The sequence below is a fragment of the Lithobates pipiens genome, unplaced genomic scaffold (assembly GCF_037356315.1).
Source record: "Lithobates pipiens isolate NorthernLeopardFrog02 unplaced genomic scaffold, aLitPip1_a1.2 Scaffold_19, whole genome shotgun sequence".
Classification (NCBI taxonomy): Eukaryota; Metazoa; Chordata; class Amphibia; order Anura; family Ranidae; genus Lithobates; species Lithobates pipiens.
In genome coordinates, this window is record NW_027507764.1 from 274,490,004 (window position 1) to 274,508,235 (window position 18,232).

The 18,232-nt window shown below is 44.0% G+C and overlaps 1 protein-coding gene across 1 annotated transcript in view; it reads right to left on the bottom strand.

Annotated features, from left to right (window-relative positions):
- Positions 1–18,232, bottom strand: part of GALNT4 (polypeptide N-acetylgalactosaminyltransferase 4) — a gene marked incomplete in the record, with an annotated part of 451,007 nt that overhangs the window by 153,366 nt on the left and 279,409 nt on the right. Inside the window, 2 exon segments of the mRNA XM_077491946.1 lie at positions 6,824–7,000; positions 12,933–13,050. Coding sequence (XP_077348072.1) covers positions 6,824–7,000; positions 12,933–13,050 — 295 coding nt within the window.

Here is an 18,232-nt window from a genome sequence, read left to right on the forward strand (position 1 = left end):
GTTGGATGTTGCAGGATTGGCACACATCAGTTAAGTAGAGACAGGCTAATACAGGGGTGAATGTTATAGAGTTTCCAGAGTAGTGGCTGATAGGTTCTATAATCACACAAGCTCCCTTATAGTATTAGTGACTTGGGTAGGTCATGTTTTGTTTTTTGGTTAACCCTCCATGGGCTCTGAGAGTTTAGACAAGTTGCACTAAGTTACTTTTCTGTTACACTATATTCGTATATATGTCAATCTTTGTAATTCTGGTTTACATATCTTTGTATGCACTATGTTGGCTGGCAGCATATCATTGTTTAACCACTTCAGCCCGGACCAATTGTCAGCCTAAGGACCAGAGGTCTTTTTACAATTTCGCACTGCACTGCTTTAACTGGTAATTGCGTGGTCATACAATGTTTTACCCAAACAAAATTTGCGTCCTTTTCTTCCCACAAATAGAGCTTTCTTTTGATGGTATTTGATTGCCTCTGAGATTTTTTTTTTTTTGCGTTATAAATGGAAAAAGACCGAAAATTTTGAAAAAAAAAAAAAAAAATGATATTTTCTTCTTTTTGTTATAAGAAAATCAAATAAACTAAATTAAGTCATACATTTAGGGCAAAATGTATTCAGCCACATGTCTTTAGTAAAAAAAATGTCAATAAGCGTATATTTATTGGTTTGCGCAAAAGTTATAGCGTCTACAAACTAGAGTACATTTTCTGGAATTTACACAGCTTTTAATTTATGACTGCCTATCTCATTTCTTGAGGTGCTAAAATGGGAGGGCAGTACAACCCCCCCCCCCAAATGACCCCATTTTGGAAAGTAGACACCCCAAGGAAATTGCTGAGGGGTATGTTGAGCCCATTGAATATTTTTTTTTTGTCCTAAGGGATTGAATAATGACAAAAAAATTTTTTTTACAAAAAGTTGTCACTAAATGATATATTGCTCACACATGCCATGGTTATATGTGGAATTGCACCCCAAAATATATTCTGCTACTTCTCCCGAGTATGGGGATACCACATGTGTGGGACTTTTTGGGAGCCCTAGCCGCGTACAGGGCCCCGAAATCCAAGCACCGCCTTCAGGATTTCTTAAGGGCATTCATTTTTATTTTACTCCTCACTGGCACAAACCCCCACCCAAATGACCCCATTTTGAAAGTAGATACCTCAAGCTATTTGTTGAGGGGCATGTTGAGCCCATTGAATATTTTTTTTTGTCCCAAGGGATTGAATAATGGATTGGCAATAAATAAAAATATTTTTTTTTTTTTTACAAAACGTTGTCACTAAAGTAGATATTGCTCACACATGCCATGGTTATATGTGGAATTGCACCCCCAAAATACATTTTGCTGCTTCCCCTGAGTACAGGGATACCACGTGTGGGACTTTTTGGGAGCCTAGCTGCGTATGGGGCCCCGAAAACCAATGGCCACCTTCTGGATTTCTAAGGGCGCAAATTTTTGATTTCACTCCTCACTACCCATTACAGTTTCGAAGGCCATAAAATGCCAAAATAGCACAAAATCCCCCCAAATGACCCATTTTGGAAGTAGACACCCCAAGCTTTTGCTTAGAGTCATGTTGGCTGAAGGAAAAAAAAAAAAAAAAAAAAAAGAAGAGATTGATCGGTGGGTATGCCCACCATTAGAATACCTCCCTTCATCCACCCACTTCTAATGATGGACATACATGCACCATTTATATATGCTGAAGCATGGGGGCATCCTCCCACAAAAAAGTTATGCCACGTACACACGGTCCAACTTTTCCACGGGCAAGCTCTCCGTCGGAATTTCGACCGTATGTACGCAGCATTAGGAGCAAAATCGCTCCTCCGCCCCTGCTGCCCCCATGCTTCGGGCATATATGCTCTTTTTTTTTTTTTTTTTAACTGTAGTGGTGAAATCACCTCCTACAGCGCTGGAGTCACGGCTTTATGTATCGTGGGAGCAAACACTGTTGCTGTCAAGATAAATAAATCCACACTGCAACTGAATGGCGTACCTGCTAAGCAAATTATGGTTAACGTTAAAACAAAGTAACATTACAGTATAACAGTAAAACCTTACCATACCATACCTGCAAAGCAAATGCCAAAAAAAAAAAAAAAAAAACTGTAAAAAATAAAACATTTTTTAACACAACCTGTGCCTAAAATATATATATGCCGAAGCATGGGGGCATCCTCCCGCAAAAAAAGTTATGCCGCGTACACATGGTCGAACTTTTCCACGGGCAAGCCCTTCGTCGGAATTTTGACTCTATATATGCGGCATTAGGAGCAAAATCGCTCCTCCGCCCCTGCTGCCCCCATGCTTCGGCATATATGCTCTTTTTTTTTTTTTTAACTGTGGTGGTGAAATCACCTATTACAGCACTGGAGTCACGGCTTTATGTAACATGGGAGCAAACGCTATTGCTGTCAAGATAAATAAATCCGCGCTGCAGCTGAATAGCGTACCTGAAAACAAACAATAAAAAACAGTAAACAGTAAAGTATAAAAAATTAGAGAGGAGAGAGGGAGAGGGGGGGAGAGGAGAGAGGGAGAGGGGGGGGGAGAGGAGAGAGAGAGAGGGGGGGGAGAGGAGAAAGAGAGAGAGGGGGGGAGAGGAGAAAGAGAGAGAGGGGGGGAGAGGAGAGAGAGAGAGAGGGGGGGGAGAGGAGAGAGAGAGAGAGAGGGGGGGGAGAGAGAGAGAGAGAGAGAGAGAGAGAGAGAGGGAGAGGGGGGGAGAGAGGGAGAGGGGGGGAGAGAGGGAGAGGGGGGAGAGAGGGAGAGGGGGGGAGAGAGGGAGAGGGGGGAGAGAGGGGGGAGAGAGAGAGAGAGAGGGGGGGAGAGAGAGAGGGAGGGAGAGAGAGAGGGAGAGGGAGAGAGAGAGCGAGAGAGAGAGAGAGAGAGAGAGAGAGAGAGAGAGAGAGAGAGAGAGAGAGAGAGAGAGAGAGAGAGAGAGAGAGAGAGAGAGAGAGAGAGAGAGAGAGAGAGAGAGAGGGAGAGAGAGAGAGAGAGAGGGAGAGAGCGAGAGAGGGAGGGAGAGAGCGAGAGAGAGGGAGAGAGCGAGAGAGAGGGAGAGAGCGAGAGAGAGGGAGAGAGCGAGAGAGGGAGAGAGCGAGAGAGGGAGAGAGCGAGAGAGGGAGAGAGCGAGAGAGGGAGAGAGAGAGAGGGAGGGAGAGAGAGAGAGGGAGGGAGAGAGAGCGAGGGAGAGAGAGCGAGAGAGAGAGAGCGAGAGAGAGGGGGGAGAGAGCGAGAGAGAGGGGGGAGAGAGCGAGAGAGAGGGGGGAGAGAGCGAGAGAGAGGGGGAGAGAGAGGGGAGAGAGAGAGAGAGAGGGGGGAGAGAGCGAGAGAGAGGGGGAGAGAGAGAGAGAGGGGGAGAGAGCGAGAGAGAGGAGGGAGAGAGAGAGAGGGGGGGGAGAGAGAGAGAGAGGAGGGGGAGAGAGAGAGAGAGGAGGGGGAGAGAGAGAGATAGGAGGGGGAGAGAGAGAGAGAGCGAGAGAGAGGAGGGGGGGGAGAGAGAGAGAGAGAGAGAGAGAGAGAGAGCGAGAGAGAGAGGAGGGGGAGAGAGAGAGAGAGGAGGGGGAGAGAGAGAGAGAGGAGGGGGGAGAGAGAGAGAGGGGGAGAGAGAGAGAGAGAGAATAAAACGACAACTATTTTGGTTTTTTATATTTTATATATTTTTTTGTTTTTTTTTATTTTACTTTTTATTTATTTTTTACACTTTTTTTTGAACTGTAAACTGTAACAGCTGTAACGGTTCGGGTCTCTCAAAATGCGATGGCATCTTGGGAGACCCTGTGTTAGTGTGCCTAGCCTGTGAAACGCTGTATCCTACGCTAATACTTCACTAGTGAATGGTAGCGTTCAAAACACTAACCAAGGCAAAGACCAGGATTGCCAGGATTGACTAAACAGTGGCACGCTCGTGTAATAATTGTCCACGTACAAGTGGTACCCCTTTCCGAATAAGGGTGACACCAAGTTCCACACTTGCCAGCGCTTCCTATGTAGTCAGGGCATTTCTCCGGCTCTACGTGGCTCTGTTTACCCTCATAAACCATAAAGCTCCAGGTATAGCCTGTGGCCCTGTCACAGAACTTCTAGAGCTTGACCCCGTATCTGGTACGCTTGTTGGGAATGTATTGTTTGAATGACAAGCGACCAGTAAACTTAATCAGGGACTCATCAACGCAGACAACTTTAAGTCTGCAAAACGTTGGTTGAAGTGGTTTATGAGGGGCCGAATTTTTTTAGAGCCGATCGTATTCAGGGTCTCCACGATGACGACAAAGTTCATTGTCATTGAAGTGCATGAACTGCAAGATCTGCTTGTATCGTTTCCTGGACATGGAGTTAGAGAACACGGGCATGTGGTCAGTCAGATGCGTGGACCAATAAGGCCGCAACGTCATGAATTTATGTGTGCCCATGTTGAGGGAAAGGCCCAGAAAGGTCTTAAATTTGGAAACCGTAACTGGTTTCCAATCTCTGGCAAGCGAAGACAACTAGGGATTAGCGGTGATGTGTTGACCAGCATATAAATTCGTTTGGTCCACAATAGATCTATAGAGATCTTCTGTGAAATACAGCGAATAAAAATCAAGTGGCGTAAAATCAGCTGTATCCACCTGAATCCAGGGTTGGCCAGTGAATGGGGGAAGTACTGGTGCTGCAGAAGTGGTGGGCACCCAATCAGGATTGGCGAATTCTGCAGGAAGGGCACTATGGGAACGACGGGCCTGCCTTTGTCTTCTTCTTGGTGGCAGCGGGACACTACTTGTGCTTGCCACCTCGCCAGCTTGAACTGCACTTATGGGACTCGCCACGTCACCACGTGATACTGCAGTGCTGGATGTACGTCCAGGGTGTACTAGGCCGCTGGTGCTTGCCAGTTCACCAGAAGGATGAACGGCTCTAGTACTTGTCTGCTCCATACGAGGGACCTGCGATTCTTGCACCTCAACATCAGAATATCGGGGTCGGGTACACCTGACGTTAGCAGGGACCTCATCTTCGTCTTGAGAGCTATCTGTCATGGAGCCGCTGTCCTCTACAGGTTCATATTCTGAGCCTCTTCACTATCTGTCATGCTCAGAAACGTGTAGGCCTCTTCACTAGTGTACCTTCGATTTGCCATTTTGGGCTCTAAATTTAGGGGTACACTGGTAAGACTCACAGGTAAAAAAGCACCTAGGCTGTCAGCGACTGTATAAAACGCTACCAAAAAAAAACTGTTAGCGATCGCAGGGATCAAGCCTGACTCTGCGAACGCTGCAGTTATGTGTGTGGCTTTTGTAAATGACAGTGATCGATCGATACTGCACTTGGGTGGGCTGGGCGGAGGGGCAAAACGCAGGTGCTAGCAGGTATCTGGATTGATCTCGCTAACAATGCGTTTTTTTTAGAACCCTAAACTGCTGGGCACGCTAGTATAGATCTGATCAGATCAGATATTGATCTGTTCAGATTATATACCACTAAGGGAGGTGTATGCTTTGTGAGTGGGTGTTAGCGGTACTGGCACTAACCTAGCACTGCCTGGGGCGACGCAGACCCCATGTGACCCTAAAACCTAATTGATATCACCCGCCGGGTGATCAGGGGGTTAAACCTTTATTGGGTAGTAAATGGCGGGTGCCCGGATGCTATAAAAAGCAAACTACCTAACCAGCGTCACCCGTAACACTTATACGGTGATCAGTGGTGAAAGGGTTAACTAGGGGCAATCAGGGGGTTAAAATCTTTATTGGGTATTTATATGAGGGTACCTGACGCTATATAAAAACCTGATGGAGGACCTAAATAACTAACTGGCTAACCAGCGTCACCAGTGACACTTATACAGTGATCGCTGGTGAAAGGGTTAACTCTAGGGGCAATCAAGGAGTTAAAACCTTTATTAGGTTATATCGAGGTACCTAACACTATAAAAACCTGGCGGTGAACCTAAACAAACACTAGCTTCCTAGCGGCACCAGTGACACTAATGCAGCGATCAGAAAAACGATTGCTTAGTGACACTGGTAAAAGGGGGTGAAAGGGTTAACTGGGGGGCAATCAAGGAGTTAAACCTTTATGAGGGGGGGTAGGGGGCTACCCTGGACCTAAAGGGGCCCAACACTAGCTGCCCTGACACTTTTTACAGTCACAACTGACACTAAATGCAGTGATCAGTAAATAAATGATCACTGCAATCAGTGACACTGTGACTGGGGGGGGGGGGGGGCGGGGGCCGATCGGGGGGTGACTGGGGTAAAAAGTGTGCCTATGTGTACCTATGTGTCAGTGGACTGTTGGTGCACTTACTTGGATGTCTTCTCTCCTCGCCGTCCGGTCAAAAAGACCGCCACGAGGGGAGTGACATCACTTCCTCCCTGCCTGTGTTTACAATACACAGCGGGAGAAGCTTCTCATTCGCCAGGAGCGATCGAGGGGGGATGGCCAGAAACAAACGGCCATCCCCTCATCCCGGATCGCTCCTGAAGCGAAACGAACCGCCGCATATAGCGGGAGGGGATCCGCTCGGACCCCCCACCCGCTGGAAGGCGAGCACGTACATGTACGTGCTTGTGCCTGTCGGTGCCATTGCGCCGACGTACATTGCCATGCGGCGGTCCTTAAGTGGATAATTTACCTTATTTTCTGGTGTTTTAATATCTAATGCCATGTTCCTTCTTTTCTACTGTATACTGAATGCCATATATTCTGTATTATGGAAAATAAAAATAAGTATTTTTTTCTGATTAAAAAAAATGTTTATTAGGCTTCCTATATGCTGTACCTTTAAGCAATTGTAGGAAATAAGCCTACACCTTGATTCACACATACCTTTCTGGCAGGTGGATTTCGGTTATAAAAATGCTCCTTATAATGGTCCATCCACACCTCAGCAGCACGAGCTGTGTTCTGTAGGAAGTTTGGCCTCGCATAAGGAGCCTTCTTGGGAAAAACATGTCCAACATGGGAACATGGGTGAATTTCTAATGTTCCACTGCACTGCCATACCTGTTATAAATGGAAGAGGAATAAAATTACTGTTTATAAGTCTACTAGGCTTGTGCATGTTTAAAGCTGCAATATGCTCATGCTGTAAATCATCTTTGTTAAAGGGTTAGTTCATCTTTACGTTTAAAAATGCCTATGCAGATAAGGTATGTCTGTAGATAAATACAAAATGGGCAGATTTGACTAAAGTTAAATAATTCCCTTGCTATAGGTGTATGATGACAGTTGCATACCTCCTTGAAGCCTGACTGGAATATTCCCAGGTCATTGCTGTCGAGGAAAGCGAGGCCTAGTCGTTACTATTCACCTCCACCATCACAGGAGTGAGGTCTCAAAAGCCGAGCTCAGAGCAACTGCATCAGGGGAGTGAAAGATCATGCAAGAGGATTTGATTCAGAGAAAGAGCTCATGACTGTGATGGTGGCGGTGAGCAGTAACGACTAGGCCTTACTTAGCAATGTAAAGTTGAACTCTGACTAATTTTAAACTTGTATCTACTGTATCTGACATAATTCAATAGACAGTTGGAGTTACTAATCTATTTCTGCCACTCCACTATCAAGAAAATACAGTTTGCAGCTGTGGGCAATCTGAAAAAATTCCAAAAGAGCAGGATACATTAAGCATATTCTATGCCATCTTACACATTTCTAGCTTTTCCCCAATAAAATTTAATATTTTTCGCAGCAAATTCTCTGGTCTCTGAATTTGCTACAGTGTACTGCCAGAGAGAGTCTATAGGTTGTAGAGAACTAAAAAAAACTTTACTATTATATTTAGCCTTTATAACCCCAGTAAAAGTACACATGTGCAGCCTGTTAATATAAACCAGTCTTGCTGGGATGCAATAATAAAGAGTAGAGCAGAAGGGCAAAAATAACTAGAGAACATTGCTTTATCTTTCCATCAGTACTGCTCACATCTGAGGCCTCTGCTTATGACCAGCGTCTCCACTGGTTTTTACCCTTCAGTTGAAAAAATGTGATCAAGTGCCTGGGCCTTTGGTCTTGTGATCAGCAGTGAACAGTGACTGGAAGGTAGCAGCTATCAGACTCAGAAGCAGAGAAAGGATGGCTTTTGGACTGCAGAATCTGAACCTGGGGACAAAGGGCCAAAAGTTTCTCTTGAGATAGGAGAACCCTTGACTAAGCAGCAGTGTTGGGCGAACAGTTTGGGCCAAGCATAAGTTCGGCCCGAACCTTGGCTGTTTGTGCGTTCTATCAGGTGTTTTAATAGCGTCAACTGCTCTCGGGTCCTGGTCTCAAACGGGGGGAACAGTATCCATGGTGTCCGTGAGCCTCTTCGGTAGTAGGTAGTGTTCCAGGTGCAACCTGCATCAATAGGGAGGTAGGCAAGGGTAGTTAGTATGCCCGAGGGCGTTCAACCCTATGCAAGGAAGGAGGTCATGGGGGGGGGGGGGGGAATGGGTGGGAAACCGTAATCAATGTGATCAAGTAGGGCAAATTAGGGCATAAACTTGTCGGTTAAGACTTACGTGTCCCATCTGCGGATGATGCCCGCAGTCTCCTGCTAGGTCTCTGCAGGTGGGGAAGCAGATTACTCCGGTGACTCATAGTTCCTGACCGACCCGCCTGACAAGGGATATAGGCAAGCCAATCCAGGACAGGCAACGGGTCCGACTCCAGAAAGGCAAAAAGGGCTGGTAGGTTTGCCGAGGTGTGCAGAGTAAAAGAAGCCATTGCTTTGCAAAGTGAGGTACTCCTGCAATAGCCCCAGCATCATGCATAGGGGAGTCAGTGGAGTTATTTGAACACAACATTATCCACTTGATCCTTGATGATGCGCAGGCATTACTTGATTCTGAGGTTGGTTTTGAGGTTGAAGAGAGGGAAGAACACTGGTAAACAAATTGACAGTTAAGTTCGCCCAGCAGCAACGTATTGCCAAGTTTGCTCCAGTGATGAGGATGACGACAATGAGGTCACTGAAGCGACCCAGATAGAGCAGAGGTGGAAAGTGAGGGTGAGGCACAACTCCAGAGAGCCAGCCATTAAGGAAGAGTAAAGAGCAGAGTAAAGAGCAGCCACCCTATTCAATCACTCTGTGAAGCTCTAATCTCCCGGCCCACTTCCCACAGCTCAGTTGTCTGGGCCTTTAGAACATGTGCAACTGATCGCACTGTTGGAATTTGTAAACTTTGCCTCAAGCAGATCAAGTGTGGCAAAAACACCAGCCATTTGGGTACCACATGCTTGACAAGGCATTTAATCCCACACTGCTCAGTCCATTGGCAAGAGCACCTGAAAGCCACACAAAAGGGATGCAACTCTGATCCTCCTCACCTTTCAAGTCTAACCTGCTATAGCTCATGACTTCTTAGCAGCCTCCACTAACAGCGAGGATGGAATAGCGAAAGGTGTCACAGGTCCTTGCAGCACCTCTGCCAGCAGCACACCACCAGCTGTATAGCAGGCAAATTCCTCCGCCCCAGCTGCTGCAGCAAAAAAAAAAATGTCTGGCACATGTTCTCAATTTGGTGGTGCAGTTTCTTAAATTGGGTCCCAGGATTGGAAGATCTGATAAAGCAGGCGAGAAAAGTCTGTAGCCATTTCAGGCGGTCATACACAGCCAATGCTCAGTTGGCTGAAATTCACTGGGAATTCCACAAGCCTATAAACTGCCTCATTTGTGACATGCCTACCACTTGGAATTCAACTTTGGCAATGCTGCAGCGGCTGCATACACAGAGAGCCACCAACAAGTACCTGTGTGTGTATGGCACAACAAGAGGCTCGAGGCGGCTCAGGTTTTTTTTCCCCGCGCCTATGGCTGCTGATAAAGGATACATGCACTGTTCTGTCACTTTTTGAAGAGGCAACAAAAATGGTGAGCCGTGACAATGCATGCATCAATGACACAATACCTTTTGTTTTCCTGCTGTAGCAGACTGTGTGGCATTATGGACAGGGCACTCGAGGCAGGGGAGGACACCATTCTTGTAATGCCACAGAACACACAAGAGGAGATGCTAGGGATCTGCCCTGTGAGGAGGAACAGTCGAGGGAGAAGCTGCTCTCATGCATAGCTCCATATCGCAATAGGGTAGGATGTAATTTCTTTTTTCAGGTGGAAAGTCTCTCTCAAGTGGCTTCTTAGAAAAATAGGGAAACATAATTTTATTTGTTAACATGGAACATGCAGTATTATCTGAACTCCACCTACAGAAGAAAAAGTTATGTCCCTAAAATGAAATAAATGCCTGAGCATTTTATTTCATATGAATACCTCCATTCACAATATTTAATGCATCTTTGTTTCCTCTACTTTAGTTTGTGATCAGTATCAAATGGCAAGTCTAAGTAGTGCCAAATGACTGCTTACCCATCCGTCCCTGTATAGTCCAGTAAAGTCACTCCTTGTGTGCAATGCCTTGATTACCCCCAGAATAGCTTGATTCAAAATTATGATATTGTAAAGCAGCACAGGGAACAAAGTGCCACTTATACTATTTGAAATAATTTTTTTTTTTTTTTTTTTTTTTTAAAGCTTTGTGTTCAGTCTTCACTTTTTAGTTAAAGCATTTGCAGCAGTAAGGAATAACACATTCTAAAAGGATTCTACAGTTCTTTTATGTTTCTCACCAAGTTAAAATAGCATAGATCAGCAACTTCTGGAGTGTCAGATCTAAGTTATTATCCAGCTGCTATACATGCACATACCGGTTGTCAGCCCAGATATTTATTAATGATAGCTAATCATTAAGAATTAGAGTTATTGAGGAAAGAGGTGTTGAATGCAAACTCCTCCAATCCAAATGATTCTCCGCAGCAACTTGATTCTTAGCAATAGAAGGCAAAGTCCAACAGAGTATAATGTGCAAAATAATATAATGATCAGAAGCCCTCAGAGTACCCAGTTCTCCTGTCATAACTCAACCAAATCAACCTCCTCTAATATACACCTTTTCTTTATCGACTAGAATGTAGAACAATCTGATTAGCTGATTATACCACCACTTATGTATGACAAACAATGCTATTTGACCTAGAACAGTTAACTGCATGCATACATTTCATTTGAAGTTGTTCAGATATTTCCTGTATTGTTTAAGGCAAAAATTACATTCTTTACTAGCCTTACATAGGTAAACAAGTTTCTTTTACAAGGTTATATCATAAACAAGTACCCTGTTAATATTTAAGACCTCCTAAGTCTATTTAGCATTGTTAGATACAAACCATTAAAAATAATATTTTAAACAATTGCAAGTGGACAATCCACAACTTGTGACAAGTGACATGGCAGGTGGCAAGTGATGTGGCAAGTGGACAAGCCACAACTTGTGGCAAGTGACATGGCAGGTGGCAATTGGACAATCCACAACTTGTGGCAGGTGACGTGGCAAGTGATGTGGCAAGTGGATAATCCACAACTTGTGGCAGGTGACGTGGTAAGTGGAAATCCACAACTTGTGGCAAGTTATGTGGCAGGTGATGTGGCAAGTGGACAATCCACAACTTGTGGCAGTGGCGTGGCAAGTGGCCTGGCAGGTGACGTGGCAAGTGGACAATCCACAACTTGTGGCAGGTGACGTGGCAAGTGGACAATCCACAACTTGTGGCAGGTGATGTGGCAGGTGACGTGGCAAACGATGTGGCAAGTGGACAATCCACAACTTGTGGCAGGTGACGTGGCAAGTGATGTGGCAGGTGATGTGGCAAGTGGACAATCCACAACTTGTGGCAAGTGACATGGCAAGTGGACAGTCCACAAATTGTGGCAGGTGATGTGGCAAGTGGCATGGCAAGTGGACAATCCACAACTTGTGGCAAGTGAGGTGGCAGGTGACATGGTAAGTGACGTGGCAAGTGGACAATCCACAACTTGTGGCAGATGACGTGGCAAGTGGACAATCCAAAACTTGTGGCAGGTGATGTGGCAAGTGACACGCTAAATACAAGTACACTGCTGCTCTCACAGCTGCTGTTACTCACTCTGGTCTCACAAAATGGCTGAAATAGTTAATACTGTTTTTTTGAGCTTGGTGAGGGTCTATGATGTTAGCTTAACTAAACGCTTCTAGACTTAAAAAGACGCTAAATCGTGGTAAAAATCGCGGGAAAACGGGCGTTTCTAAACGCCGGTTTCAGCTTTTACATGTGTCCAGCAGAGTTTGCACCGGCGTCTCGTGTGCATGAAGCCTAATTGAATAGTGTTTTTTTTTTTCCTCCTTTTTATAATATGAATGAAGAGACAATAAAAAAAAAAAAAAAAAACACAGCAGAGAAGTAGTGGTGATCAAATGACACCAAAAGAAAAAAAAAAGAAAAAAGAAGTTTCATTGTGCACAGTACTGCATGACCGTGCAATTGCCAGTTAAAGTATCCCAGTGCTAAATAGCAAAAAATGCCCTAGTCGTGAAGGGGGTAAAACCTTCCAGAGCTGAAGTGGTTAACCAACCAGTAGATTTATTAACAACCAGATTTGAAATGCGCCTGACTTTTCATGTTTAAATTAGACAACCTGCATTTTGCAACGCTTGCAGATTTGTAAATAACCCACTTTGAAATGCCCTGACATAATTCGACATTCTGCATTTTATATTCATAAACCGATTTGCCCACAAATACAAAATGTAAGACATACTAAAGAGTAGTAGTAATAGTAGTAAGTAGTCTTTACTCTGTCATATTGCTGGATTCAATAAGCATGACTCGCTGCAAGAACCAAATTGCTCCGGAAATTAATTTGGATTGGAGGAGTTTGCGTTCCACACCTGTTGGCGCACTCCTGTTTCCACAAGACCAAGGCTACTTTCACACTGAGGCGCTTTACAGGCACTACAGCGCTAAAAATAGTGCCTCTAAAGAGCCTCTTCCTGTGTCTCCAGTGTGGAGAAATCTCTAGAAAAAGCACACAGGAGTCATAAGATTGCATAGTAAATAGTCATTACAATTTCATGTATACTCACTCTAAATGAAAGTTCCAAGTTTTCTCCTCCCCAAACTTCCATCCCCATGTCATAAGTTCCAAGGTATTCAAAATATTTCTTACTTACTGCAAACAATCCACCAGCCATGGTAGGAGATCTAGAATTAAATAGTTCATTTTACAGTAAATATCATAAGCAGGTTTAAAAATAAGATTTCAATACTAACATTTAGCCATTTGCTTACTGGGCACTTAAACCCCACAACCCCCCCCCCCCCCCCCTCCCTGCCCAGACCAATTTTTAGCTTTCAGCGCTGTCACACTTTGTATGAAAATTGTGCGGTCATGCTACAATTTACTCAAATGAATTTTTTCATATGGATGGAGCTTTCTTTTGGTGATATTCAATCACCACCGGGGTCTTTTTATTTTTTGATAAACAAAAAAAACTAATTTCTGAAACAAAAAACAAAGTTTCATAGTTTGTTATAAAATTTTCAACATGTAATTTTTCTCCTTCATTGATATTAGCTGATGGAGGCTGCACTGATAAGACACTGATAAATGTCACTGGTAGGTGGTATTGATAGCACTGGTGATGAGGCACTGATTGGTGACATTTATAGGTGACACTGTGGGCACTGATGGATGGCGCTGGCACAGAAGCCTCTGCAGCGGCTCTCCACGATCAGGACTGATGTCCCTTTCACAGCCACCGGTGATCATTTTTTTTTTTCTCCTCATGCTACCAGTGTGAGGAGAAAAAAAGAGAAAAAAAATAGCTGATTACCGGCTTTGTTTACGTCACATGATCAGCTGGCACTACACACTAGGAGATCGAGTCGAGTTAACATCAGAAGAACAACAGAGGGAGAACACCCAGCAAAAAAGAGAGAGAAAACAGCGCAGAGGGAGAAAACAGCGCAGAGGGAGAAATCGCCAAAAGAGGGAGAAGAGCCGGAGCTGCCTTAATAAAATACTTTAAAAGCCTGTGTAATGTGTTTATTTTTGACTGCGTGCTTGGATAAGGGTCTGGTATGGATCTTTGGGGGACCCCCACGCCATTTTTTGGGCATGGGGGGTTCTCCTTAAGATCCATACCAGACCGAATACATTTTACATTTTGGCAAGGTTCCCTTTCAAGATTCTCAGCACACAAGTCGCACCGCAAGTCTGATCATCTTGATCCGACTTCTGTTGCAACTTTTATTCAAATCAATGGGCTCCCATAGGAAACCAATGATTTTGAATAGAGGCAGAGAAATGCCGAACAAGCCTTGGTAAATCACACTTAGCACCTTTTACCGGCGTCTGATATTTTTACAGCTCTATCGCTGGCGCCTCAGAACGCGCTGGTCCTGGGTTTTTTTTAAGCTTAAAAACGCCTGTGCCATTTACAGCTTCTAAACACCTTGGTGGGCATGAGGCTACAGGCTAACACGGAGAGGTGTTTTTAAGTGGTGAGATTTTTACAAGTTACATTTTTAGAGTTACAGAGGAGATCTAGTGCTATAATTATTGCTCTCATTACATACTTCTGTGTGCGAGCTCACAGGGATGGGGGCACTTAAATTTCTATTTTTTTTTTTTTTACACTTTCCTTTTAAAAAGAAAATTCTGATCACTTTTATTCCTATTACAAGGAATGTAAACGGACCAGTGCATGCTGGGCCAGCGACGTAGTCAGGTGCCCCTGTCCTTTACCTATATAGGAAATATTGGATGGCAGAGCCTGCAGTAGGCAGCCAGTCTCCACTGATGGCGTGAGCGTTTTTTTCCCAGGTCTGGCGGGCGGCGTGATTGAAGGTAAATTTTTGATTTTTTAAATAAAAGAATTGTCAAAAACTGTCAGTTTTTATTACCTTGTGGCACTTTTTTGGAGAATGGGTAGGGGTATGATGTACCCAATGCTCATTCGCATGGGGGGTGGGATCTGGGGGACGACTTCTGAAAAGGGGGCTTCCAGATTCCAATTAGCACCTTGCGTGCAGACCCCCACAACCACCGGGCACAGTTGTGGGGATGAGGCCCTTTTCATCAAAATGGGGACAAGGTTCTTTGGGATGGGGTGGCAAAGTAAGGTGGTCCCTCCATTCACCTCAATAGAGCAGCAGATGTAAACTGACTTGTTTTTGTTTACACCCACCAATCTCCAATCCGATCCACTTAAAAAAAAACAAAAAAAAAACAGAAGTGATCTATCCTCTTCTCTCTGGGCAGATTGGATGAGAAGGCCCATAGAGCACCCCTGCCTTAGCCTGACCAAATGGATCAGTCAATACATTTTCCAGCCGTTCTCATTTACATGAAAACAAGATCAGCACGAATGCATCTGCAAAGGGGAGAAAAAAAAAAACACGCATTGTAATCTAATGGAGCCACCACTTTTTAAAAAATAAAATGTGGAAGCCAGATTTTCTGCCCAGTTTTCTATTGCCGCGTACACACGATCGGAATTCTCGTCGGAAAAAGCTCTGATGGTTTTCCCGACGGAATGCCGCTCAAGCTGTCTTGCCTACACACGGCCACACCAAATTCCGATCGTTTAGAACGCGGTGACGTAAAACACATACGACGGGACTAGAAAAAGGAAGTTCAATAGCCAGTAGCCAATAGCTTCCATCTCATAGTTGAATCTGAGCATGCGTGATTTTTGGCATGTCGGAATTGCATACACACGATCGGAATTTCCGACAAAGTTTTTTCGTCTGGAAAATTGAGAACATGCTATCAATTTTTGGCTGGCGGAAATTCGGACAGCTACATTCCGATGGAGCATACACACGGTCGCATTTTCCGATGAAAAGCTCTCATCGGCTCTAGTTCAAGTGCCAGTTTTGTCAGTCATTGCTTAGACTTGCATAGACTGAAGTAAAAAAAATAAAAAAATAAATAAAATAAAAACACAAATGGATACAAAAATTACCTAGTATACAGAAAATGCAAATATACAAATCAAACACCACCACATTACTCTCACAAGAGGACTTTTAATCTTTAAAGGTCTCATGTACACTGGGCATACAAAATGTTGCTTATACAGGCCTTTGGCATTTTTCTTCAGCCGGTATAAGCAACTCTATGTTAGCCAATTTGTTCGTAGACAATTGGGCGTTTATATATTATGCATATTTGCAGTGGAGAGTTTTGAGACAAAAAAAACCCATCACAAGTGTTTTTGAGAGGAGTTTTCAGTCAGAAAAACACTTTACACACATAAATGCACATGGACGTACCTAACTGCATAAATGCGGCATTTAGGAGCAGAGGGGGGAAGGGTTTGGGAAAAAAACTGTTTATAAAAAGCAAATGCCCATAAACACTCAAACTCCTGTGAAATATGAGCCACTATGGCGTGTCTTCACTGCCACTTTTCTGCCAGAGGTTCTGCCATTTTTTTCAGCCGCCTACTGTGCATGTGCATAGCACCCAAATATGAAAGCCCCAATATGTAATTAGTATGTAAACACAGCCGAGATTGGTGAACAGGCAAGACTGGATATTATTTATTTTTACTAACTGGTGATGTGGATTCTTACTCATTCTCTGGATTAGTGACACTGAGCCAACTAGATTTAAAAGTGATTAAGGAAAAAATAAAACAACTATAATTACAGTAATTTTCACAATGACTGTAGAATTAACCCAATGAGTCATTAGTCATCAAACATTGTAGTACTGAAATAATGTTAAGGAAATCCTTGCAAATCCTTGCAAAGGAGTGGTATCTCTACGAGCAAATAGCCTGAACGTAATTGTTTGCACAACTCAGCATTTGGCAATATAACCACTAAAACTGGAAAGGTGACTTTCAGAATAATTTTAACCTAATTTAATCCTGAACAACCAATGAGTCAGCAGCCATCAGCAGTGTTCCCCGCTGAAAGCTAAATGTAAAAAAATAAGTAAAAATTGCCAGTAAAAAAAAAGCAAAAGAAACAGAGTAGGGCTCCCCCCAGATCGATACCAAGCCCACCCCCCACCCCAAAGTTTAAGAAAAAAAATGGCATGGGGACCCCCCAATATTCATACCTTGACCTGCCGGGCAGCATGCTCCGATAAGGGTAAGGAAAAGTTAGGGGACCAGCGAGCGGGGCTGGGTGCTGAAGACACCAACAGAACAAGAACGGGTAACTGGTGGGGAAGAGACGGCGACTAGAAGAGGCGGTTCGAGGAGAAATTGGTGGGAAGAAACGGCTAGAGAAGACAGAGCTATTAATAAATGGAATTGTCAGAAACCGGCTTTTGTGTTTTTATTACATTTCACTGCTTTTTTGAATGGGTAAGGGGTACGATATACCCGACACCCATTCACAGAGGGGGGCCAGGATCCGGGGGTCCCTTCTTAAACGGGGGCTTCCAGATTTGGATAAGCCCCCTGCCCGCAGACCCCGACAACCACCGGCTAGAGTAACTTGCCCTCATCAACGAATCCCTACTAGACCTGAAGTGCATAGTATTGAACTGGGGGGAATTTTTTTTCGCTGTCAATTTTACATTCAGCTTTCAGTGGGAACCCCGCTGACAGTTGACGACTCATCAGTTGCTAAGCACATGGTGGATGGCTTCCCGGGAACTCCTCCTTAGTAACCAGCTATATACAGTGTAAACAGAGAAAGGAACTACCAATGGGTCAAGTTGCGGTGAGGTGGTCCCATCCCTATTGAACTTTGCAAAGAAAAATTCCCCCTGAATGGGTGGGATTTTAAATGACCATCAGCACCAGACAAAAGTGCACAAAAATATACAAAATTGTATTATTAATTACAAAAATTACATAGTATCACCAGAGGGGCATCTAAACTAAAACATGTCCTCATGGTGTATTGACAAATGGACAATCACATAAACAGAACAGAAATTTAATGAATGATTAAAATACTTTTCCTATATCACCCACACACGACGCGTTTCCAGTTGCTGGAATCTCAGAACTTTCATCAGGGGTGAAAATACTCGATGATATATTGATACAATAATCTACAATATAAAGAACCAAATTTAAAAACATATAAAATGTATATACCAGGCAGAAAAAAAAAAACACACCCAAATGGCTAAAGGAGGGGCCCATCTGAAATCATTACCTAATGAGATGTATACTCGAAGATCAGGGTGCATGTCGCTTTAGAAGATGGATATGTCTGAAGGCTGGTTTAAATAGAAGTAAAGTGTCATGCAGATGTAGAGTGTCCTGCATGTTCCTTCTGAATGCGTTTTGCCTGAAATGGTGGACAGAACAATATATAGGATTCTAGATTACTATTATACCCAATTCCAAACCTATACAAAACGGATGCTAGGAAGTGAAAGGGTATCACCGTAATCCGAGAGCGTGGA